Source organism: Coregonus lavaretus (genome assembly GCF_964263955.1).
Source record: "Coregonus lavaretus genome assembly, chromosome: 11".
NCBI lineage: Eukaryota > Metazoa > Chordata > Actinopteri > Salmoniformes > Salmonidae > Coregonus > Coregonus lavaretus.
This window is the reverse complement of record NC_139998.1, coordinates 27,361,869-27,378,767: the sequence shown is the minus strand read 5'-3', so window position 1 is coordinate 27,378,767 and position 16,899 is coordinate 27,361,869. Positions and strand designations below refer to the sequence as shown.

General features: G+C 47.1%; 1 protein-coding gene across 1 annotated transcript in view; it reads left to right on the top strand.

The window, feature by feature from the left end:
- The window catches only part of LOC311137498 (otogelin-like protein), a gene marked incomplete at its 5' end in the record, with an annotated part of 59,317 nt that extends 44,504 nt beyond the window's left edge, over positions 1 to 14,813 (top strand). The window contains 29 exons of the mRNA XM_084172030.1: positions 73 to 229; positions 700 to 726; positions 876 to 1,055; positions 1,150 to 1,428; positions 1,528 to 1,645; positions 1,776 to 1,855; positions 1,937 to 1,974; positions 2,304 to 2,394; positions 2,639 to 2,796; positions 2,942 to 3,119; positions 3,255 to 3,397; positions 3,512 to 3,535; positions 3,627 to 3,719; positions 3,949 to 4,138; positions 4,491 to 4,850; positions 5,012 to 5,197; positions 5,323 to 5,535; positions 9,767 to 9,871; positions 9,965 to 10,072; positions 10,216 to 10,317; positions 10,403 to 10,507; positions 10,684 to 10,724; positions 10,843 to 10,906; positions 11,005 to 11,183; positions 11,288 to 11,392; positions 11,523 to 11,642; positions 11,713 to 11,758; positions 13,300 to 13,379; positions 13,487 to 14,813. Coding sequence (XP_084028156.1) covers positions 73 to 229; positions 700 to 726; positions 876 to 1,055; positions 1,150 to 1,428; positions 1,528 to 1,645; positions 1,776 to 1,855; positions 1,937 to 1,974; positions 2,304 to 2,394; positions 2,639 to 2,796; positions 2,942 to 3,119; positions 3,255 to 3,397; positions 3,512 to 3,535; positions 3,627 to 3,719; positions 3,949 to 4,138; positions 4,491 to 4,850; positions 5,012 to 5,197; positions 5,323 to 5,535; positions 9,767 to 9,871; positions 9,965 to 10,072; positions 10,216 to 10,317; positions 10,403 to 10,507; positions 10,684 to 10,724; positions 10,843 to 10,906; positions 11,005 to 11,183; positions 11,288 to 11,392; positions 11,523 to 11,642; positions 11,713 to 11,758; positions 13,300 to 13,379; positions 13,487 to 13,687 — 3,771 coding nt within the window. The 3' untranslated portion in view covers positions 13,688 to 14,813. The remainder of the gene's footprint in view (positions 1 to 72; positions 230 to 699; positions 727 to 875; positions 1,056 to 1,149; positions 1,429 to 1,527; positions 1,646 to 1,775; positions 1,856 to 1,936; positions 1,975 to 2,303; positions 2,395 to 2,638; positions 2,797 to 2,941; positions 3,120 to 3,254; positions 3,398 to 3,511; positions 3,536 to 3,626; positions 3,720 to 3,948; positions 4,139 to 4,490; positions 4,851 to 5,011; positions 5,198 to 5,322; positions 5,536 to 9,766; positions 9,872 to 9,964; positions 10,073 to 10,215; positions 10,318 to 10,402; positions 10,508 to 10,683; positions 10,725 to 10,842; positions 10,907 to 11,004; positions 11,184 to 11,287; positions 11,393 to 11,522; positions 11,643 to 11,712; positions 11,759 to 13,299; positions 13,380 to 13,486) is intronic.
- Between the last annotated feature and the right edge of the window lie 2,086 nt (positions 14,814 to 16,899).

The following is a 16,899-nucleotide window of genomic DNA, read 5'->3' as shown; positions in this document are numbered from 1 at the left end:
TTTCGTGTGTTTTCATGTGTGTGTGTGTGTGTGTGTGTGTGTGTGTGTGTGTGTGTGTGTGTGTGTGTGTAGGTGGATGTATCATGGTTCTATAGGAACTGCTTGACAGACACGTGTAACTGTAACCGGGGCGGAGACTGTGAGTGTCTGTGTACGTCCATCGCTGCCTATGCACACACCTGCTGTCAACACGGTGTTACTGTGGTCTGGAGAAACCCCTCTGTCTGCCGTGAGTACACACACACATACTGTACATACACACACAATGTGTGTCTGTTCCTCTGACCAACTTCCTCTCTGTCAGCATAGGTGCTGGGTCACTCAATGCTCCTACACGCCCGCATGCACACACACACACACACACACACACACATGCCAGTACACAGAACAATAGAGTCCCCCCTCTGACCCAAATCCCCTGTACCATTATTTCTTACTGTCATCAAATGACCACAGATACACACACACACACACACGCACACACACACACACACACACACACACACACACACACACACACACACACACACACACACACACACACACACACACACACACACACACATTGACACTCGCAATACCATGGTCTCTCTCTCCCTACACAGTATGTGTTGGCTATGAATGTCTACAGTACTATCACATACTGTACATATGTGGTGTTGTATGTTTCTAAATGTTTGTGCTTGTTTTTTCTTTCAGCCTATGATTGTGAATACTACAACCAAGGTATGTTTGAACGCTAACCAAAAATTACTCACAAAGGAACACCTTTCAATCACACAAAAATACAAATACACATATACAAACTGAGCATCCTAATATATTCACTCAACATAGAGAATATCCTCCACCCCTCTCTCTGTCTCTCTCTGTAGAGTTAGGTGAAGGGCCGTTCTCAGTGGTCAGTGCTATACATAACGCGACAGTCTTCGGTGTGAACAGAACCAGTGGGTCAGTGTTTCCTCTAGTTAGGGAGTTCGTAGGCGGGCTGCCTCCCCCCGGACTACTCTTCAACTTCATGATCACAGCAGGACTACAGAAGGACCGCACATCACGTGAGTCTCACACACACATACACATATTTACCCTCACTCACATGCACGCACACGCACACAAACACACAAACTCATCTCACATGAGCTTTTACAGGTCTCCCGGTGGTCTCTCTGGAGTCAGCAGAGCGTCCTAACTACTTCCTGGTTGTGTCTGGGCGTACTGGGCTGCGGTTGGAGCAGTGGACCCGAGGGGAGGAGTTTGGCCGCAGAGCTTCCTTCCTGCAGCACCAGGGACTGTTCCTGCCTGGCCACACCTCCTTCGAGCTGATTGGCCAGCCAGGAGTGTTCCTGACTCTGACACGCACGTCTGCACAAGCTCAGAAATATGACAACTCTGACAACTTCAAGACCAGCAGCTCCTTTACCCTGGAGGGTTAGACATACATATAAAGTCATAATACACAACACACACACAGTTTATTTTTCTCTAGTTCTTATGTGTTTGTTGACAATGTGTATGTTTGTATTACAGAGAGCAGTTTTGTAATCCCATACCGTATGATGTGTGAGTGGCGCTACCATGCATGCGCCAGTCCGTGTGTCCGTACATGCAGCGACCCCGCTGCCACACGCTGCCACTTCCTGCCCCCGTAAGAACACGTCTAACACGCACTTAGAAACGCACATTTAGAAACACACGCTTACAACATGGTTATACACTGTAAGGGCACGCTTAATACGCGCTTTGAACGTTTGTCCGTGTCTGTGTGTGTCTGGCAGGGTAGAGGGCTGTTTCCCTCGTTGCCCCAAAAACATGGTTCTTGATGAGGTCACCAGGAGATGTGTCTACACAGAGGACTGTGAGTAGAGTGTGCATCACACCAGGATCTGTAAAGTTAAATAGTTTTTTAAGTAATGTATGTCTGTGTGTCTGTCCTCAGGTGTGTCCCTCCCTCCCACTCCTACACCTTACGCCTTCGTAAACCGAACGACCACCACCCCAACTACTACTACTGTTAGGCCTACTAGTAGCACTACTACATCTAGGACCACTACTAGGACCACTACTATTAGTACCAGAACTACAACCAGTGCTGCCTCTACAACTGTTACTGCCACCAGAGCCCCCACTACTCCCAGTACAGCCCAACTGACGGAGAGTTTCACTCCCACCCTCACCCCTCCTCGCTCCCCCTCTCCTCCTCCCCCTTCTCTGCCCGCACCCTCCACCCCCACTGTGACCGAGCACACCCCTTCACCTGCAGTCTCTCCCTCCATCTCCCCCTCTCCCTCCACCACCATTACTAGCAGCACCACTGGGGCCACGACCCCGACCTTGACCCCTGCAGCGGTCACTACAGTAACTATGGAAACATCATCCTCTACTCCCCCCAGCCTGGTAGTGACCGAATCCACCACTCCTCCTCTTCTCTCTCCTGCTTCTCACTCTCCCCCTCCTGCTACCCCTCCCCAGCCTTCCACCCAGCCTTCCAGCTCCCCCTCAGCTCCCCCTATCTCCTCCCCTACCTCCTTTTCCCCTCCTCCCCCTCTCTTCTCCTCCACCCCCACCCCCACCCTGACCACCACACAAACACACCTTCCTGTTACTACACCCACGGAGACTACCTCTGTATTCCAAGTAGTTTATGACACCTCCGTTACCATGTCGACATCACCCCCCGAGACGATGGAGTCCATAACAACGGAAACAGCCACCAGCCCAGACTCCTCTTATACGCCTGAGGCAGTCAGCATACCAACAGTGCTGTCCCCCTTCCTCCTACCCACCGCCCCCTGCACAGTAAGAGCCAATCAGTGAGAGACAGTGTGTTTGGACAAGTTAGAGGGCCGAGCATGCAGCCCTGGGGAACTCCCTTTGTCAGTAGCTGAGTTTTGGATCCCTCTGATCTCTCTCTCTCTCTCTCATCTCTCTCTGCTCTCTCCAGCCCCCGTATTCCTACCGTGTTGATGAGTGTGCAGAACTGATCTGTTTTAACGGGGAGTTTCTCCTCCATAACTCCTCCCTCCACTGTCGGTACAACACCACTCTTCCTCGCTGCTCTCTGCTGGGCATGGCTGTCCTCACCAACACCGACCCCTGCTGCCCGCTCTGGCAGTGCCCCTGTAAGAACACACACTACTGTACATACACACACACACTATACACACACTTTACATACATACCAGCACACACACATTATACAAACATACTGTGCTTGTGTGTGTTTGCCTATCCGTGCATGTGTGTGTATGTGTTAGGTCGCTGCTCAGTGATGTCAGACCTGCGTGTGATAACGTTTGACGGTAACAACGTAGCGCTGTATGATAACGGCTCCTACATCCTGGTCTACCTACCCACAGAGAACATCATAGGAACAGTGAACAAATGCCCTACCAGCCAGGTACACACACATACAAACTCTCTCTGTTTTAAATACACACGCTATTATAAACTGTTATAGGATGCTATAAGCACCTGATTCTGATTTGTTGACTTTTTCTTGTTTCTTATTTAGAGCGTCAACTCCATCAGACGACCTGTGAGTTTCCCTTTAACATCTAATCATGATCATTATCATAGTAATTATATGGTCATTATTACACTGTTTTACTTGGACATCTTTCTCTCAGAGCCCTAGTGGTGGAACGTCAGGTCTGTGTTTTAAGAACTTGAACATCACTACTCCCTCCTACAGGATCATCATCAACCGTCTTGACCGCAAGGTGACCATCACTGACCGCAACCGACTGACCACTGAACCATTACTGATAGCATATACTGTAGAACACAGCTCATGCTATATCTGTGTGTGTGTGTGTGTGTGTGTGTGTGTGTGTGTGTGTGTGTGTGTGTGTGTGTGTGTGTGTGTGTGTGTGTGTGTGTGTGTGTGTGTGTGCGTGCGTGCGTGCGTGCGTGCGTGTGCGTCTGTATGGTGTTCGTGTGGGGATACAGGTGTCAGTGAACCACATAAAGGCACGGCTGCCTTTCTCCCGTCAGGCCCTGTCAGTAGAGGACACAGGCAGTATGTACCTGATCACCACTCCTGGAGGAGTCAACATACAATGGTACCACAGCACTGGCATCATGGTGCTGCAATACACCGCCACCTCCAATACATCTGCTCCTACTAGAGGCCTCTGTGGTAAGACATCCATAAAATGAGCTAGATTTGTCATTTACTCTAACACTTTCATCCTTTATTGTCAGATCAGGTATGTGGCTTTGTTTTGAAGTCGTCCACTAGCATGATTTAATGAACCTGGAGAAGAGAGAACGTTTCTCTCATACCTGACCTTGCCCTATTTCTGGCGTGCATTTGTTCATCCGTGCATGTGATGAACATAAGTGCATCCGTAATAGTTTTGTAAATAAAGTATCAAGTTGTTTTAAATTGTGATCAAGAGTTGGACCTATTCCTTTTCAATGCTCATGCTATTATTTGGTTGCACCTTGTCTCACGTTGGTTGATCACCTTTTACTGGTGTGTCTCCCAGGGTGTTGTGACGGGAACCCGGCTGATGACCTGAAGCTGCCTAACGGTACGGTGGTGAGGGAGGTGGCAGACCTGGGTCTGTTCCTGCAGGCCTGGAGGGTCCACACCTCAGAAGACACGGAACACACACGACGCATCGGGGACAACTGTACCACTGGAGACTGCTCCACCTGTCTCTCCATGCTCAGACAGAGACCTTTCACTCCCTGCCACAGCAAGGTGTCTCCAGAGCAGTTCTGTGATGTGATGTGGGCAGGCGATCTCCACTATAAGGCCCACCAGTGTGACTTCCTGGCAGCCTACGTAGCTGTCTGCTACACTTACCAAGTCTGCATCAACTGGAGACGACACAACTTCTGCCGTAAGGACCCGGTACACACACCAATACACACTAATACACACACACATCAGGTCTGCATTAGCTGGTGACATCACAAATGTATGTTCTTGCGGTGTGTGTGTGTGTGTGTTTGCGTGTCTGTGCGTGCTTGTGCGTGCGTGTGTGTGTATGTTTGTGTGTAGCGTTGAGGTGTCCCCCAGGTAGGGAGTACCAGGCGTGTGTGTCGACCTGTACCACCCGGACCTGTCAGAACAGAGAGTTCTATGAGGAGACCACCTGCTCCCACATCAGAGAGGAGTGTGTGTGTCGCTCTGGAACCATCCTGCACCGAGCAGACTCCACTTACTGCGTCACAGAGGAGCAGTGTGGTGAGTATGTCAGCTGTATGCCAGTTACATGTCAGCTCTAGTATGTCAGCTATATGAGCTTGTGCTCTGTATGACTCTGTTGTTTAGTGTGTACTGATAACGTGTGTCTGTGTGTGTGTTTGTAGTGTGTACGGATAACGAGGGGTCTCCGCGGGCCCCTGGGGAGGTGTGGAACGGGTCATTGCGTGGCTGCTGTCTGTTCCGCTGCCTGGAGAACGGTTCTGTGGTGGCAGTAGAACCTGACTGCAGCTTTAGTCCAGCTCCGCTGTGTGAGAGGGAGGGAGAGTACGTACTGGATGTCCTGGAAGAGGGGGCCTGCTGTCCCAAGAAGATCTGTGGTGAGGACACACACACACACATGCATGCTTAGACACCTACATACAGTTGAAGTCGGAAGTTTACATACACTTAGGTTGAAGTCATTAAAACTTGTTTTTCAACCACTCCACAGATTTCTTGTTAACAAACAATAGTTTTGGCGAGTCGGTTAGGACATCTACTTTGTGCATGACACAAGTAATCTTTCCAACAATTGTTTACAGACAGATTATTTCACTTATAATTAACTGTATCACAATTCCAGTGGGTCAGAAGTTTACATACACTAAGTTGACTGTGCCTTTAAACAGCTTGGAAAATTCCAGAAAATGATGTCATGGCTTTAGAAGCTTCTGAGAGGCTAATTGACATCATTTGTCATGACTTCCGCCGAGGCTGCCTCCCCTCCTTGTTCGGGCAGGCTTCGGCGTTCGTCGTCACCGGCTTACTAGCCACTGCCGCTCCATATATCATCATTACATTTGTCTTGTCTTGTCAATTACACACACCTGGTTCATATCCCCTCATTAGTCTGTGTATAAGTGTTCCCTCTGCCCCCTTGTCCTTGTGGGTGATTGTTTTATGTGAGTTGAGTGTAGCTCGGTGGAGCTACTCATACTTTGTATTGCCGGGGTAGATTATTCCCCTGTGCCTGTATTTTGTTGGAGCTACCCGGACATGGTATTGCCGGGGTAGATTATTCCCCTGTGCCTGTATTTTGTTGGACCTACTCGTACCTTGTATTGCCGGGGTAGATTGTTCCCCTGTGCCTGTATTTTGTTGGAGCTACTCGTACCTTGTATTGCCGGGGTAGATTGTTCCCCTGTGCCTGTATTTTGTTGGAGCTACTCGTACCTTGTATTGTCGGGGTAGATTGTTCCCCTGTGCCTGTGTTTTGTTGGAGCTACTCGTACCTTGTATTGCCGGGGTAGATTGTTCCCCTGTGCCTGTATTTTGTTGGAGCTACTCGTACCTTGTATTGCCGGGGTAGATTGTTCCCCTGTGCCTGTATTTTGTTGGAGCTACTCGTACCTTGTATTGCAGAGGTAGATTGTTCCCCTGTGCCTGTATTTTGTTGGAGCTACCCGTACCTTGTATTGCCGGGGTAGATTGTTCCCCTGTGCCTGTATTTTGTTGGAGCTACCCGTACCTTGTATTGCCGGGGTAGATTGTTCCCCTGTGCCTGTATTTTGTTGTCGCTATCCAGCCCAACTGTGTACGACAGAGTAAACTCTGTATTCTGTGATTTACCCTCCTGCGCCTGACTCCTTCTAATCACACTCATCACATCATTTGAGTCAATTGGAGGTATACCTGTGGATGTATTTCAAGGCCTACCTTCAAACTCAGTGCCTCTTTGCTTCACATCATGGGAAAATCTAAAGAAATCAGCCAAGACCTCAGAAAAAAAATTGTAGACCTCCACAACTCTGGTTCATCCTTGGGAGCAATTTCCAAACGCCTGAAGGTACCACGTTCATCTGTACAAACAATAGTACACAAGCATAAACACCATGGGACCATGCAGCCGTCATACCGCTCAGGAAGGAGACGCGTTCTGTCTCCTAGAGATGAACGTACTTTGGTGCGAAAAGTGCAACTCAATCCCAGAACAACAGCAAAGGACCTTGTGAAGATGCTGGAGGAAACAGGTACAAAAGTATCTATATCCACAGTAAAACAAGTCCTATATCGACATAACCTGAAAAGCCGCTCAGCAAGGAAGAAGCCACTGCTCCAAAACCGCCATAATAAAGCCAGACTACGCTTTGCAACTGCACATGGGGACAAAGATTGTACTTTTTGGAGAAATGTCCTCTGGTCTGATGAAACAAAAATAGAACTGTTTGGCCATAATGACCAAAAAGGGGGGGGCTTGCAAGCCGTAGAACACCATCCCAACCATGAAGCACGGGGGTGGCAGCATCATGCTGAAGGAGGGACTGGTGCACTTCACAAAATAGATGGCATCATGAGGAAGGAAAATTATGTGGATATATTGAAGCAACATCTCAAGACATCAATCAGGAAGTTAAAGCTTGGTCGCAAATGGGTCTTCCAAATGGACAATGACCCCAAGCATACTTCCAAAGTTGTGGCAAAATGGCTTAAGGACAACAAAGTCAAGGTATTGGAGTGGCCATCACAAAGCCCTGACCTCAATCCAATAGAAAAGTTGTGGGCAGAACTGAAAAAGCGTGTGTGAGCAAGGAGGCCTACACCAGCTCTGTCAGGAGGAATGGGCCAAAATTCACTCAACTTATTGTGGGAAGCTTGTGGAAGGCTACCCGAAACGTTTGACCAAAGTTAAACAATTGAAAGGCAATGCTACTAAATACTAATTGAGTGTATGCAACCTTCTGACCCACTGAAAATGTGATGAAAGAAATAAAAGCTGAAATAAATAATTCTCTCTACTATTATTCTGACATTTCACATTCTTAAAATAAAGTGGTGATCCTAACTGACCTAAAACAGGGAATTTTTGCTAAGATTAAATGTCAGGAATTGTGAAAAACTGAGTTTAAATGTATTTGGCTAAGGTGTATGTAAACTTCTGACTTCAACTGTATATACAGTGAGGGAAAAAAGTATTTGATCCCCTGTTGATTTTGTACGTTTGCCCAATGACAAAGAAATGATCAGTCTATAATTTTAATGGTAGGTTTATTTTAACAGTGAGAGGTAGAATAACAACAAAAAAATCCAGAAAAACGCATGTCAAAAATGTTATAAATTGATTTGCATTTTAATGAGGGAAATAAGTATTTGACCCCTCTGCAAAACATGACTTAGGACTTGGTGGCAAAACCCTTGTTGGCAATCAGAGGTCAGACGTTTCTTGTAGTTGGCCACCAGGTTTGCACACATCTCAGGAGGGATTTTGTCCCACTCCTCTTTGCAGATCTTCTCCAAGTCATTAAGGTTTTGAGGCTGACGTTTGGCAACTCAAACCTTCAGCTTCCTCCACAGATTGTCTATGGAATTAAGGTCTGGAGACTGGCTAGGCCACTCCAGGACCTTAATGTGCTTCTTCTTGAGCCACTCCTTTGTTGCCTTGGCCATGTGTTTTGGGTCATTGTCATGCTGGAATACCCATCCACGACCCATTTTCAATGCCCTGGCTGAGGGAAGGAGGTTCTCACCCAAGATTTGACGGTACATGCATGGCCCCGTCCATCGTCCCTTTGATGCGGTGAAGTTGTCCTGTCCCCTTAGCAGAAAAACACCCCCAAAGCATAATGTTTCCACCTCCATGTTTGATGGTGGGGATGGTGTTCTTGGGGTCATAGGCAGCATTCCTCCTCCTCCAAACACGGCGAGTTGAGTTGATGCCAAAGAGCTCCATTTTGGTCTCATCTGACCACAACACTTTCACCCAGTTCTCCTCTGAATCATTCAGATGTTCATTGGCAAACTTCAGACGGCCCTGTATATGTGCTTTCTTGAGCAGGGGGACCTTGCGGGCGCTGCAGGATTTCAGTCCTTCACGGCATAGTGTGTTACCAATTGTTTTCTTGGTGACTATGGTCCCAGCTTCCATGAGATCATTGACAAGATCCTCCGTGTAGTTCTGGGCTGATTCCTCACCGTTCTCATGATCATTGCAACTCCACGAGGTGAGATCTTGCATGGAGCCCCAGGCCGAGGGAGATTGACAGTCTTTTGTGTTTCTTCCATTTGCGAATAATCGCACCAACTGTTGTCACCTTCTCACCAAGCTGCTTGGCGATGGTCTTGTAGCCCATTCCAGCCTTGTGTAGGTCTACAATCTTGTCCCTGACATCCTTGGAGAGCTCTTTGGTCTTGGCCATGGTGGAGAGTTTGGAATCTGATTGATTGATTGCTTCTGTGGACAAGTGTCTTTTATACAGGTAACAAGCTGAGATTAGGAGCACTCCCTTTAAGAGTGTGCTCCTAATCTCAGCTCGTTACCTGTATAAAAGACACCTGGGAGCCAGAAATCTTTCTGATTGAGAGGGGTTCAAATACTTATTTCCCTCATTAAAATGCAAATAAATTTATAAAATTTTTGACATGCATTTTTCTGGATTTTTTTGTTGTTATTCTGTCTCTCACTGTTCAAATACACCTACCATTAAAATTATAGACTGATCATTTCTTTGTCAGTGGGCAAACGTACAAAATCAGCAGGGGATCAAATACTTTTTTCCCTCACTGTACACCAACTCTCTCTCTAATTATATATCTCTCTCTCTCTCTCTCTCTCTCTCTCTCTCTCTCTCTCAGAGTGTAATCTGACCATCTGTGAGAGTGAGGCTCCGCCCTGTGAAAATGGGAACCGGCTGGTGATTGGTTACAGTGCCCTGTCCTGCTGCCCAGAGTACCATTGTGGTAGGTACTGAACCAAAATATAATAGCTTTAATCATTTGATGGTATTGTTAGGTGTGGTTTAATAACTGAGTCCTGTGATTGGTCTGTCTCAGAGTGCGACCCCCATGCCTGTCCCCCCGTCACCGCTCCTGACTGCAGAGAAGATCAGTTCCTAGTGGAGGTCCGTGAGGACAACTCCTGCTGTTACTCCTTCCTGTGTGGTAAGGTCAAACCTTCTACTGCTTCCTGGGTCGACCGTCTCCATCCAACATTACTGTAGCTGGACTTGGGGTAGAAGTTGCCCTTAAGTAGAGGACCGACGATCGGCCAACGGTGTATATGTGTGTGTGTCTTCTCTCTGCAGTGTGTGAGTCATGTATCGAGCCCGTCCCGTCCTGTTCCGATGGCGAGATTCTAGCTGTGAATCTGAACACCACCAACAGCTGCTGCCCTCAATACCACTGTGGTAACACACATGCTGTACAGACACACACATACACACACACAAACACACAGTGTTGATGTTTACAGCAGTGTTCTCCTGTGTGCAGTGTGTGATGTGAACCTGTGTCCTGAGTCGTCTCTGACCTGCTCTCCTGGCCTGTCTCTGGTCCAAACCACCCTACCTGGACACTGCTGCCCTGACTGCCGCTGTGGTACACACACACACAAACACACACTTTTGCACGCGCAATAGTTGCACACACACATCTAAATGCACACACATACCATCATGCCCAGAACTGTCCCTTTGAAAAATCTTGTAGTCCAAACAGAGCATGGTTCTAGGCCTCCAGTTCTGTACTAAACAAAGTCTCTCTTCTTCTCTCAGAATGCCAGTGTGAGGACAGCTCTCTCCCAGTCTGTCAGGTGGTGAGTCAGTCAGCTTCAGGAATGTTCCCGTTTGTGTGTGCAATGTGCATGAGTGCATGTGTGTGTTTGTGCGTGTACGTATGTGTATGTGGTCATAGTAACGTCTCTGGTCTCTAAGGGGGAGGAACAGGTGGAGGTACCAGACAGCAGAAGCACCTGTGGCTGCCCCCGCTACACCTGCAGTAAGTACACACACACACACAATATACACACACACTATGCACAGACACACCCCTAGGCTACTAACCCCTAACCCCTGACCCCTGACCTGTGTGTGTAGAGAAGGCAGAGGTGTGTGTGTTCCAGGGAGTCACTTTGCTGGGGCCAGGACAGAGCCTGATTCAGTTCTATGAAGGAGAGCTGTGTTACACCGTCCACTGTCTGACACACCGTGACACACACACCGGATACTACGCCATGGACGTTTCCGCTGTCAACTGCTCTCAGAAGTGTGGCCCGGTATGTGTCTCTCTCTCTCACACACACCGCAAACTTCCATCCTAATCAGAGCTACGTAAACTCTTCTGACCCCCCCCCCCCCCCCCACACCCCCCGCCTCTCAGCACCAGCTTTACGTAGCATCGTCAGATCCTCAGGTGTGCTGTGGCTCCTGTAAGAACGTCTCCTGTTCCTTCAACATCGAAAACAGAACCACTGAGGTCTTCACTGTGAGAACACATATGCACACACAGCCTAATACTGCCAAACAGACACAAATACTCTACCTAACACACAAGCATTTTGTGTGTTGGCGGGAAAATCCTGGACGGATAACTTTGACGGTGTGTGTGTGTACAGGCGGGGAGCTCCTGGGTGGATAACTGTACACGGTATGACTGTGTGGAGACGGCAGTGGGAACTGTGGTGCTGGCATCAGGGGTGGTCTGCCCCCCCTTCAACGACACAGAGTGCACTCAGGTACACACACACACACCCTGGCATTCACACACAATGAGGTCTATCTGTAACCTCTCTTCAATCATTGCAGAATGGGGGCATGGTCCAGAGCTATGTGGACGGTTGCTGCAGGACATGTAAGTGACCGATCACATTTGCTTCTCATATGCTTTCAGCTGTCAATCACAGGGGTGGGCAGGGTGTTGCCTGGCAGCGGTTGGGCTTATTGGCTGACTGGTTGGGGGGTGTGGCCTGTAGCAGCCTAAGGCAGAGTAAAAGCTTGTAGTTGGCTGGCCACAACCAGCATGAGTCACTACACTACCCAGCAGCCTCTGCTCTAGGGGTGGTCCTAGATCTGCCTGATGGTCCTGATACACTGTCATGATAATATTGAAGAAGGATGTTACTGTTGATTGGAAAATACTTTATTTAGTGGATAAATTATCTTAGAGAATCCGGAGAATAACAGCATGCAAACAATGGTCCATCCTACCACTCCAATGTTCTTTTACACTCAATGATGCTAATCATAAACTGTAGCTAAACTGACTCTCTGAATCCATAAAGTACTTTCTAGTTCTAGTTTGAACTGTCCCATTAAACACACATTTTGCATGTAAAGGTGAAGAATACAGACCCAGTCTGCTCTCCCAGTAATACAGCAGCTCTGCGTCTTTGTCCGCTTGCCTGCTTTACCAGTTTGGCCAATGGGAATGCTCCATTTGTTACAGTTTGGCCAATGGTGATGCTTGGTGTTTAGAGTTTGGTCAATGAGAATTAGCCTTGGTGCATCAGCGTGTAGTGATTCTGAGTGTTTGGCCATCTGGCTGTCTCCCCCAGTCTCAAAGAACACTGTCTGGCTCCCATGGCTGTGCATGCCAACTGTGCTGATTCCTCTGTGTGTATTCAATGTGTTCTAAACCAAAGTTAACCTGTGTGTTCCCCTAACGTTCTCCTGACGTTGCTGTTCCTGCCGCTGCTCCCAGGTTTTGGAGTCGGTGTTATACCGTTTACCGTTAACCCCGTAACTCCCACTGGTAGTACTAACTGTGACAAAGGTACCACGACCTCTCACCTTTCATCTTTAACCTCTCACCCCATAACCCCCACTGGTAGTACTAACTGTGACACAGGTACCACGACCTCTCACCTTTCACCTATCACAGTGTGTGTTTGTCTAGTCCTAACCCTAACCCTACCACACCATACATATAAACTACAGGTCAAGGTTCACCTAACATTCCTCAGGGCAAAACCCCATGCCAATGTGTCAACATGTTATTGCTGTGCTGAATCCTCAATGTGAGTAAGAATCATCCCCATTCCTTCACATATACAGAGAGTTTGGCCTAGTGTAGAGCTGGACGCCATGTTGCTACCTCTCAACACTGATTGGCTAGAGTGAGGTTAAGTTCAGGCCAGTGGGAGCTGGTTCTCTGGCGCGAGAACTGCCCCCCGGTCAGCTGGCTGTCAATCAAACTGAGCCCCCGCTGCTAGGCAACAAAGAGTCCAGCTCAATAGGCCTTTGACTGTGTGAATGACAGGACTCTGGGGCTGAAAGCTGTGTGTGTGTATGTGTGTGTGTGGGGGATGAAAGCTGTGTGTGTGTATGTGTGTGAGTGTGTGTGTGTGCGCGTGCGTACATCTCAGCGTTTCCTCTGTGTGCGTGTGTGTTTAGGTAAGGAGGACAGTAAGATGTGTAAGCGTGTAGCAATCCGAACCACCATCCGAAAAGACGACTGCAGGAGCAACGCACCGGTAAGAGAGAGACAGTGTCAATAAGACAGTTTTTAAACGTTTTTTTATCAAGTATAAAATCTTACCACCCCTCTCTCTTTCTCTCTCTCTCTCTCTGTCCCTCTCAGTTGACAGTGTATTCGTGTGATGGGAAGTGTCCGTCTGCCACCATCTTTAACTTCAACATCAACAGCCACGCCCGCTTCTGTAAGTGCTGCAGAGAGAGTGGACTACAAACCCGCTCCGTCACCCTCTACTGCTCACGCAATGCTACCCTGGTGGATTACAGCTTCCAGGAACCTCTAGACTGCTCCTGCCAATGGAACTAGAGAGATCTACTGTAGTCCAGGGGTAGGCCACAGGCCGATTCTTTTGTCGGAGAGGATGGTCGGGGGCACGGAACATAATTATAATCATTTGTACACTGTACACAGGTACCTACACACTGAAGAAGGCTGTAAAGCCGAAACGTCTGTGTATGCTATCCCTGATGCAGTAACAATTATTAAAACATTGAATAATTAAGTAAGCTTTATGTGACATATTTTTGAGTGCAAACCCATTACACCTCTTTGTTTTACGCACCAGCCAAGCTTCTGGGAGAGCGCCATTGTTCTCTTTTGATTAGTTACACTGCAAATTGACCATAACTAAGCCAAAAAATAAATGTTATATGAAAATAACAATAATTTCATACCTTGATTACATTGAGACACAATCACGTCTCTTTTTTTATTCGTGGGAATACTTGGGAACAGATTTCCTTAACTAAACTCATTTTAAGCTGAATTCCTGGTGATTTTACAGTCTTTTCTGACGTAAAACAAAAATCTATCTACCCTGATCTAGTCAGTGTGAGCTCCAGTATGGGAAACAGTAGGATGGACAGAGGATGGAACAGAGGTTAGAGGTCAGAGCAGACAGGTCAAGTAGGTGAGTTCTTTAGTCTTCCTTCAGTCTGTTGTTGAGGGTTGTATGCTGGCCTGTTGTAGTGACCCTGTCATTACAGATGTGTAGTGGTCAGATGTGTAAGGCTGAAACCTGCTCCTACTGTACTATTATAACACTAGTCCTATCTGTACTGCTGTAGCCCGCTCCTCCTCATATGTAACACTAGCTAGTCCTCTCTGACTTTATAATGTTCAGATCAGTTGGTCCCAGCTGACAGGACTACTGCTGATTTAGTATATTAGTGATCTAGTGCTCTCCTGATGACTGACATGTTTTATATGCCGCTAATATTTGTCTTAGAACAAAAAACATTAATTACAAATGTTAAGCTTTCATACAAAAAAGATTGTATTTAAATCAATGAATTATTAATCCACCTAAGCATCTGGTAGTAGACTATCTGCTGTTTTGTTTATTGTGAAGCATTGTGCCAGTAATCATACAGTATGTGCTGCTGCCATCACACAGATGTTACCACTCAGAATAGAACAATAAAACACTCAACAGTGTCTGACTGACTGGTTGGTGTTTTTTTGCATGAATGAAAAACTTTCCATCCTCCTCCTCCTCTTCCTCCTCCTCCTCCTCTTCCTCCTTCTCCTCCTCCACACACACACACACACACTCCCCTGCTGACTCAGCATGTTCAGTGCTGATGTGTGTTTGTGTTTCTCTGGCCTGGTAGTGTGTAATTATGGTGTGGGAGTCTGTAACAATGTGTATATACACTGAGCGTACAAATCATTAGGAACATCTTCCTAATATTGAGTTGCACCCCCTTTTGCCCTCAGAATAGCCTCAATTCGTCGGGGCATGGATTCTACAAGGTGTCAAGCGTTCCACAGGGATGCTGGCCCATGTTGACTCCAATGCTTCAATAAGGGATCATAGTTTTCAACTGGATTCACCTGGTCAGTCTATGTCATGGAAAGAGCAAGTGTTCCTAATGTTCTGTACACTCAGTGTATAATTACCATGTAAATACGCCATGTTAATGACACTTCATCATCAGTAAAACACCAGTGACCTCCACCAGGAAGAAGTGAAGTATTGAAGAGAAAGGAAACCACATTGATCCATCAATGATTAGTGATTGATCAGTAAATTATTCATTTTTTTCACATTCTCTACATTCTCCACAGACCACTAGCTCACATTCAACTACTCTCTGGGTGTGCACACACTCACTCTCTCACACACACACACAGACTTTTTTGATCTGCCGTGTGGAACACACAGCAGTGGAGTTGGTTAGCATATCACTGCATCACTACAGCCCGGACTGAAAAGTGGGTGTGTGAGCGTGTCTGTGAGAGAGAGTGGTCCTGAGTTCACTAGAGTATGAATCTGCAAACAGGCTGAGGTGTATAGAATGTTGTCTATCTGGTCGACTTTAAACTCTTGACTTTCACCCCATTCTTTCTCCCTATCCTTCTCTCTCCCTCTCTTTCTCCCCCTCTCCTCAGGAGTTGCACTCTGTGTGGCTGTAAGCCTGGTTGTCATAGTAACCTGCTCTTATCCAAACAAAGAGGAAAGGGCGGCAGGGGAAGAACACATTGGGCTGAGCGACATACACACATTGAATTGGACTGTGCGTGTCTTCACACGAGGCTCTGCTTCTCAGACATATCGCAAACACTAAACCACTCTCTGTCCCCGCCCCTTCAGGTGTGGCTTGATCCTATTGGCCGCTCTGAGTGTTCGCCTGACTGCAGGCTGCTGCTGCAATTGGCTGAGGAGCCAGTAGGAAGTGACATCACTCTGAACGCCATCAAAAACAACGCCACACTGGAGACTAAGACCTTTCATATTGGTGAGCCTAACCCTGACCCCTGACCTTTATGGTCCTGTTATAAAACAGAATGTAACAAATAATGGATGAAAAGGAATGGTTTACTGTTTCACAATTAGACTTGTGTGGTTGTAACAGAGGTGTGTGTGTGTGTGTGTGTGCGTGTGTTTGTTTGTTTGTTTATGTGTGCACTGTGCAGCTCCTGTCCCCCTCTCCTCTCTCCGTGTCGAGGTGCCCACCACCAGCGCTTTGCTGTCCTGCAGCCTACAGAACCAACAGACCCTCACTGCCCTCAGTCTACACAACATACACACCAAACACACACACACTGAATACACACACACTGAACACACACACACTGACCACACACACAACTCCTCGTACGCAGGGAAAGGTCTGCAGCCTGGAGCACACTACAGCATCACAGCAGAGTTGACCACGCTCCTAACAAACCTCAACATCAGCTTCACCCAGAGACTGCACGCAACCATAGAGACAGGTATTTTTAAATAGTTTTTTAAAACCAATTTAAGCTGGGAGTCAATATTGGGTCTCTTTCACAAGGGAGCCCTGCATATACTGTACCAGTCAAAAGTTTGGACACACCTACTCATTCAAGGGTTTTTCTTTATTTTTACTATTTTTTACATTGTAGAATAATAGTGAAGACATCAAACTATGAAATAACTACTGCATGATTCCATGTTTGTTATGTCTTCACTGTTATTCTACAATGTAAAAAATTTTAAAAATAAAGAAAAACCCTTGAATGAGTAGGTGTGTCCAAACTTTTGACTG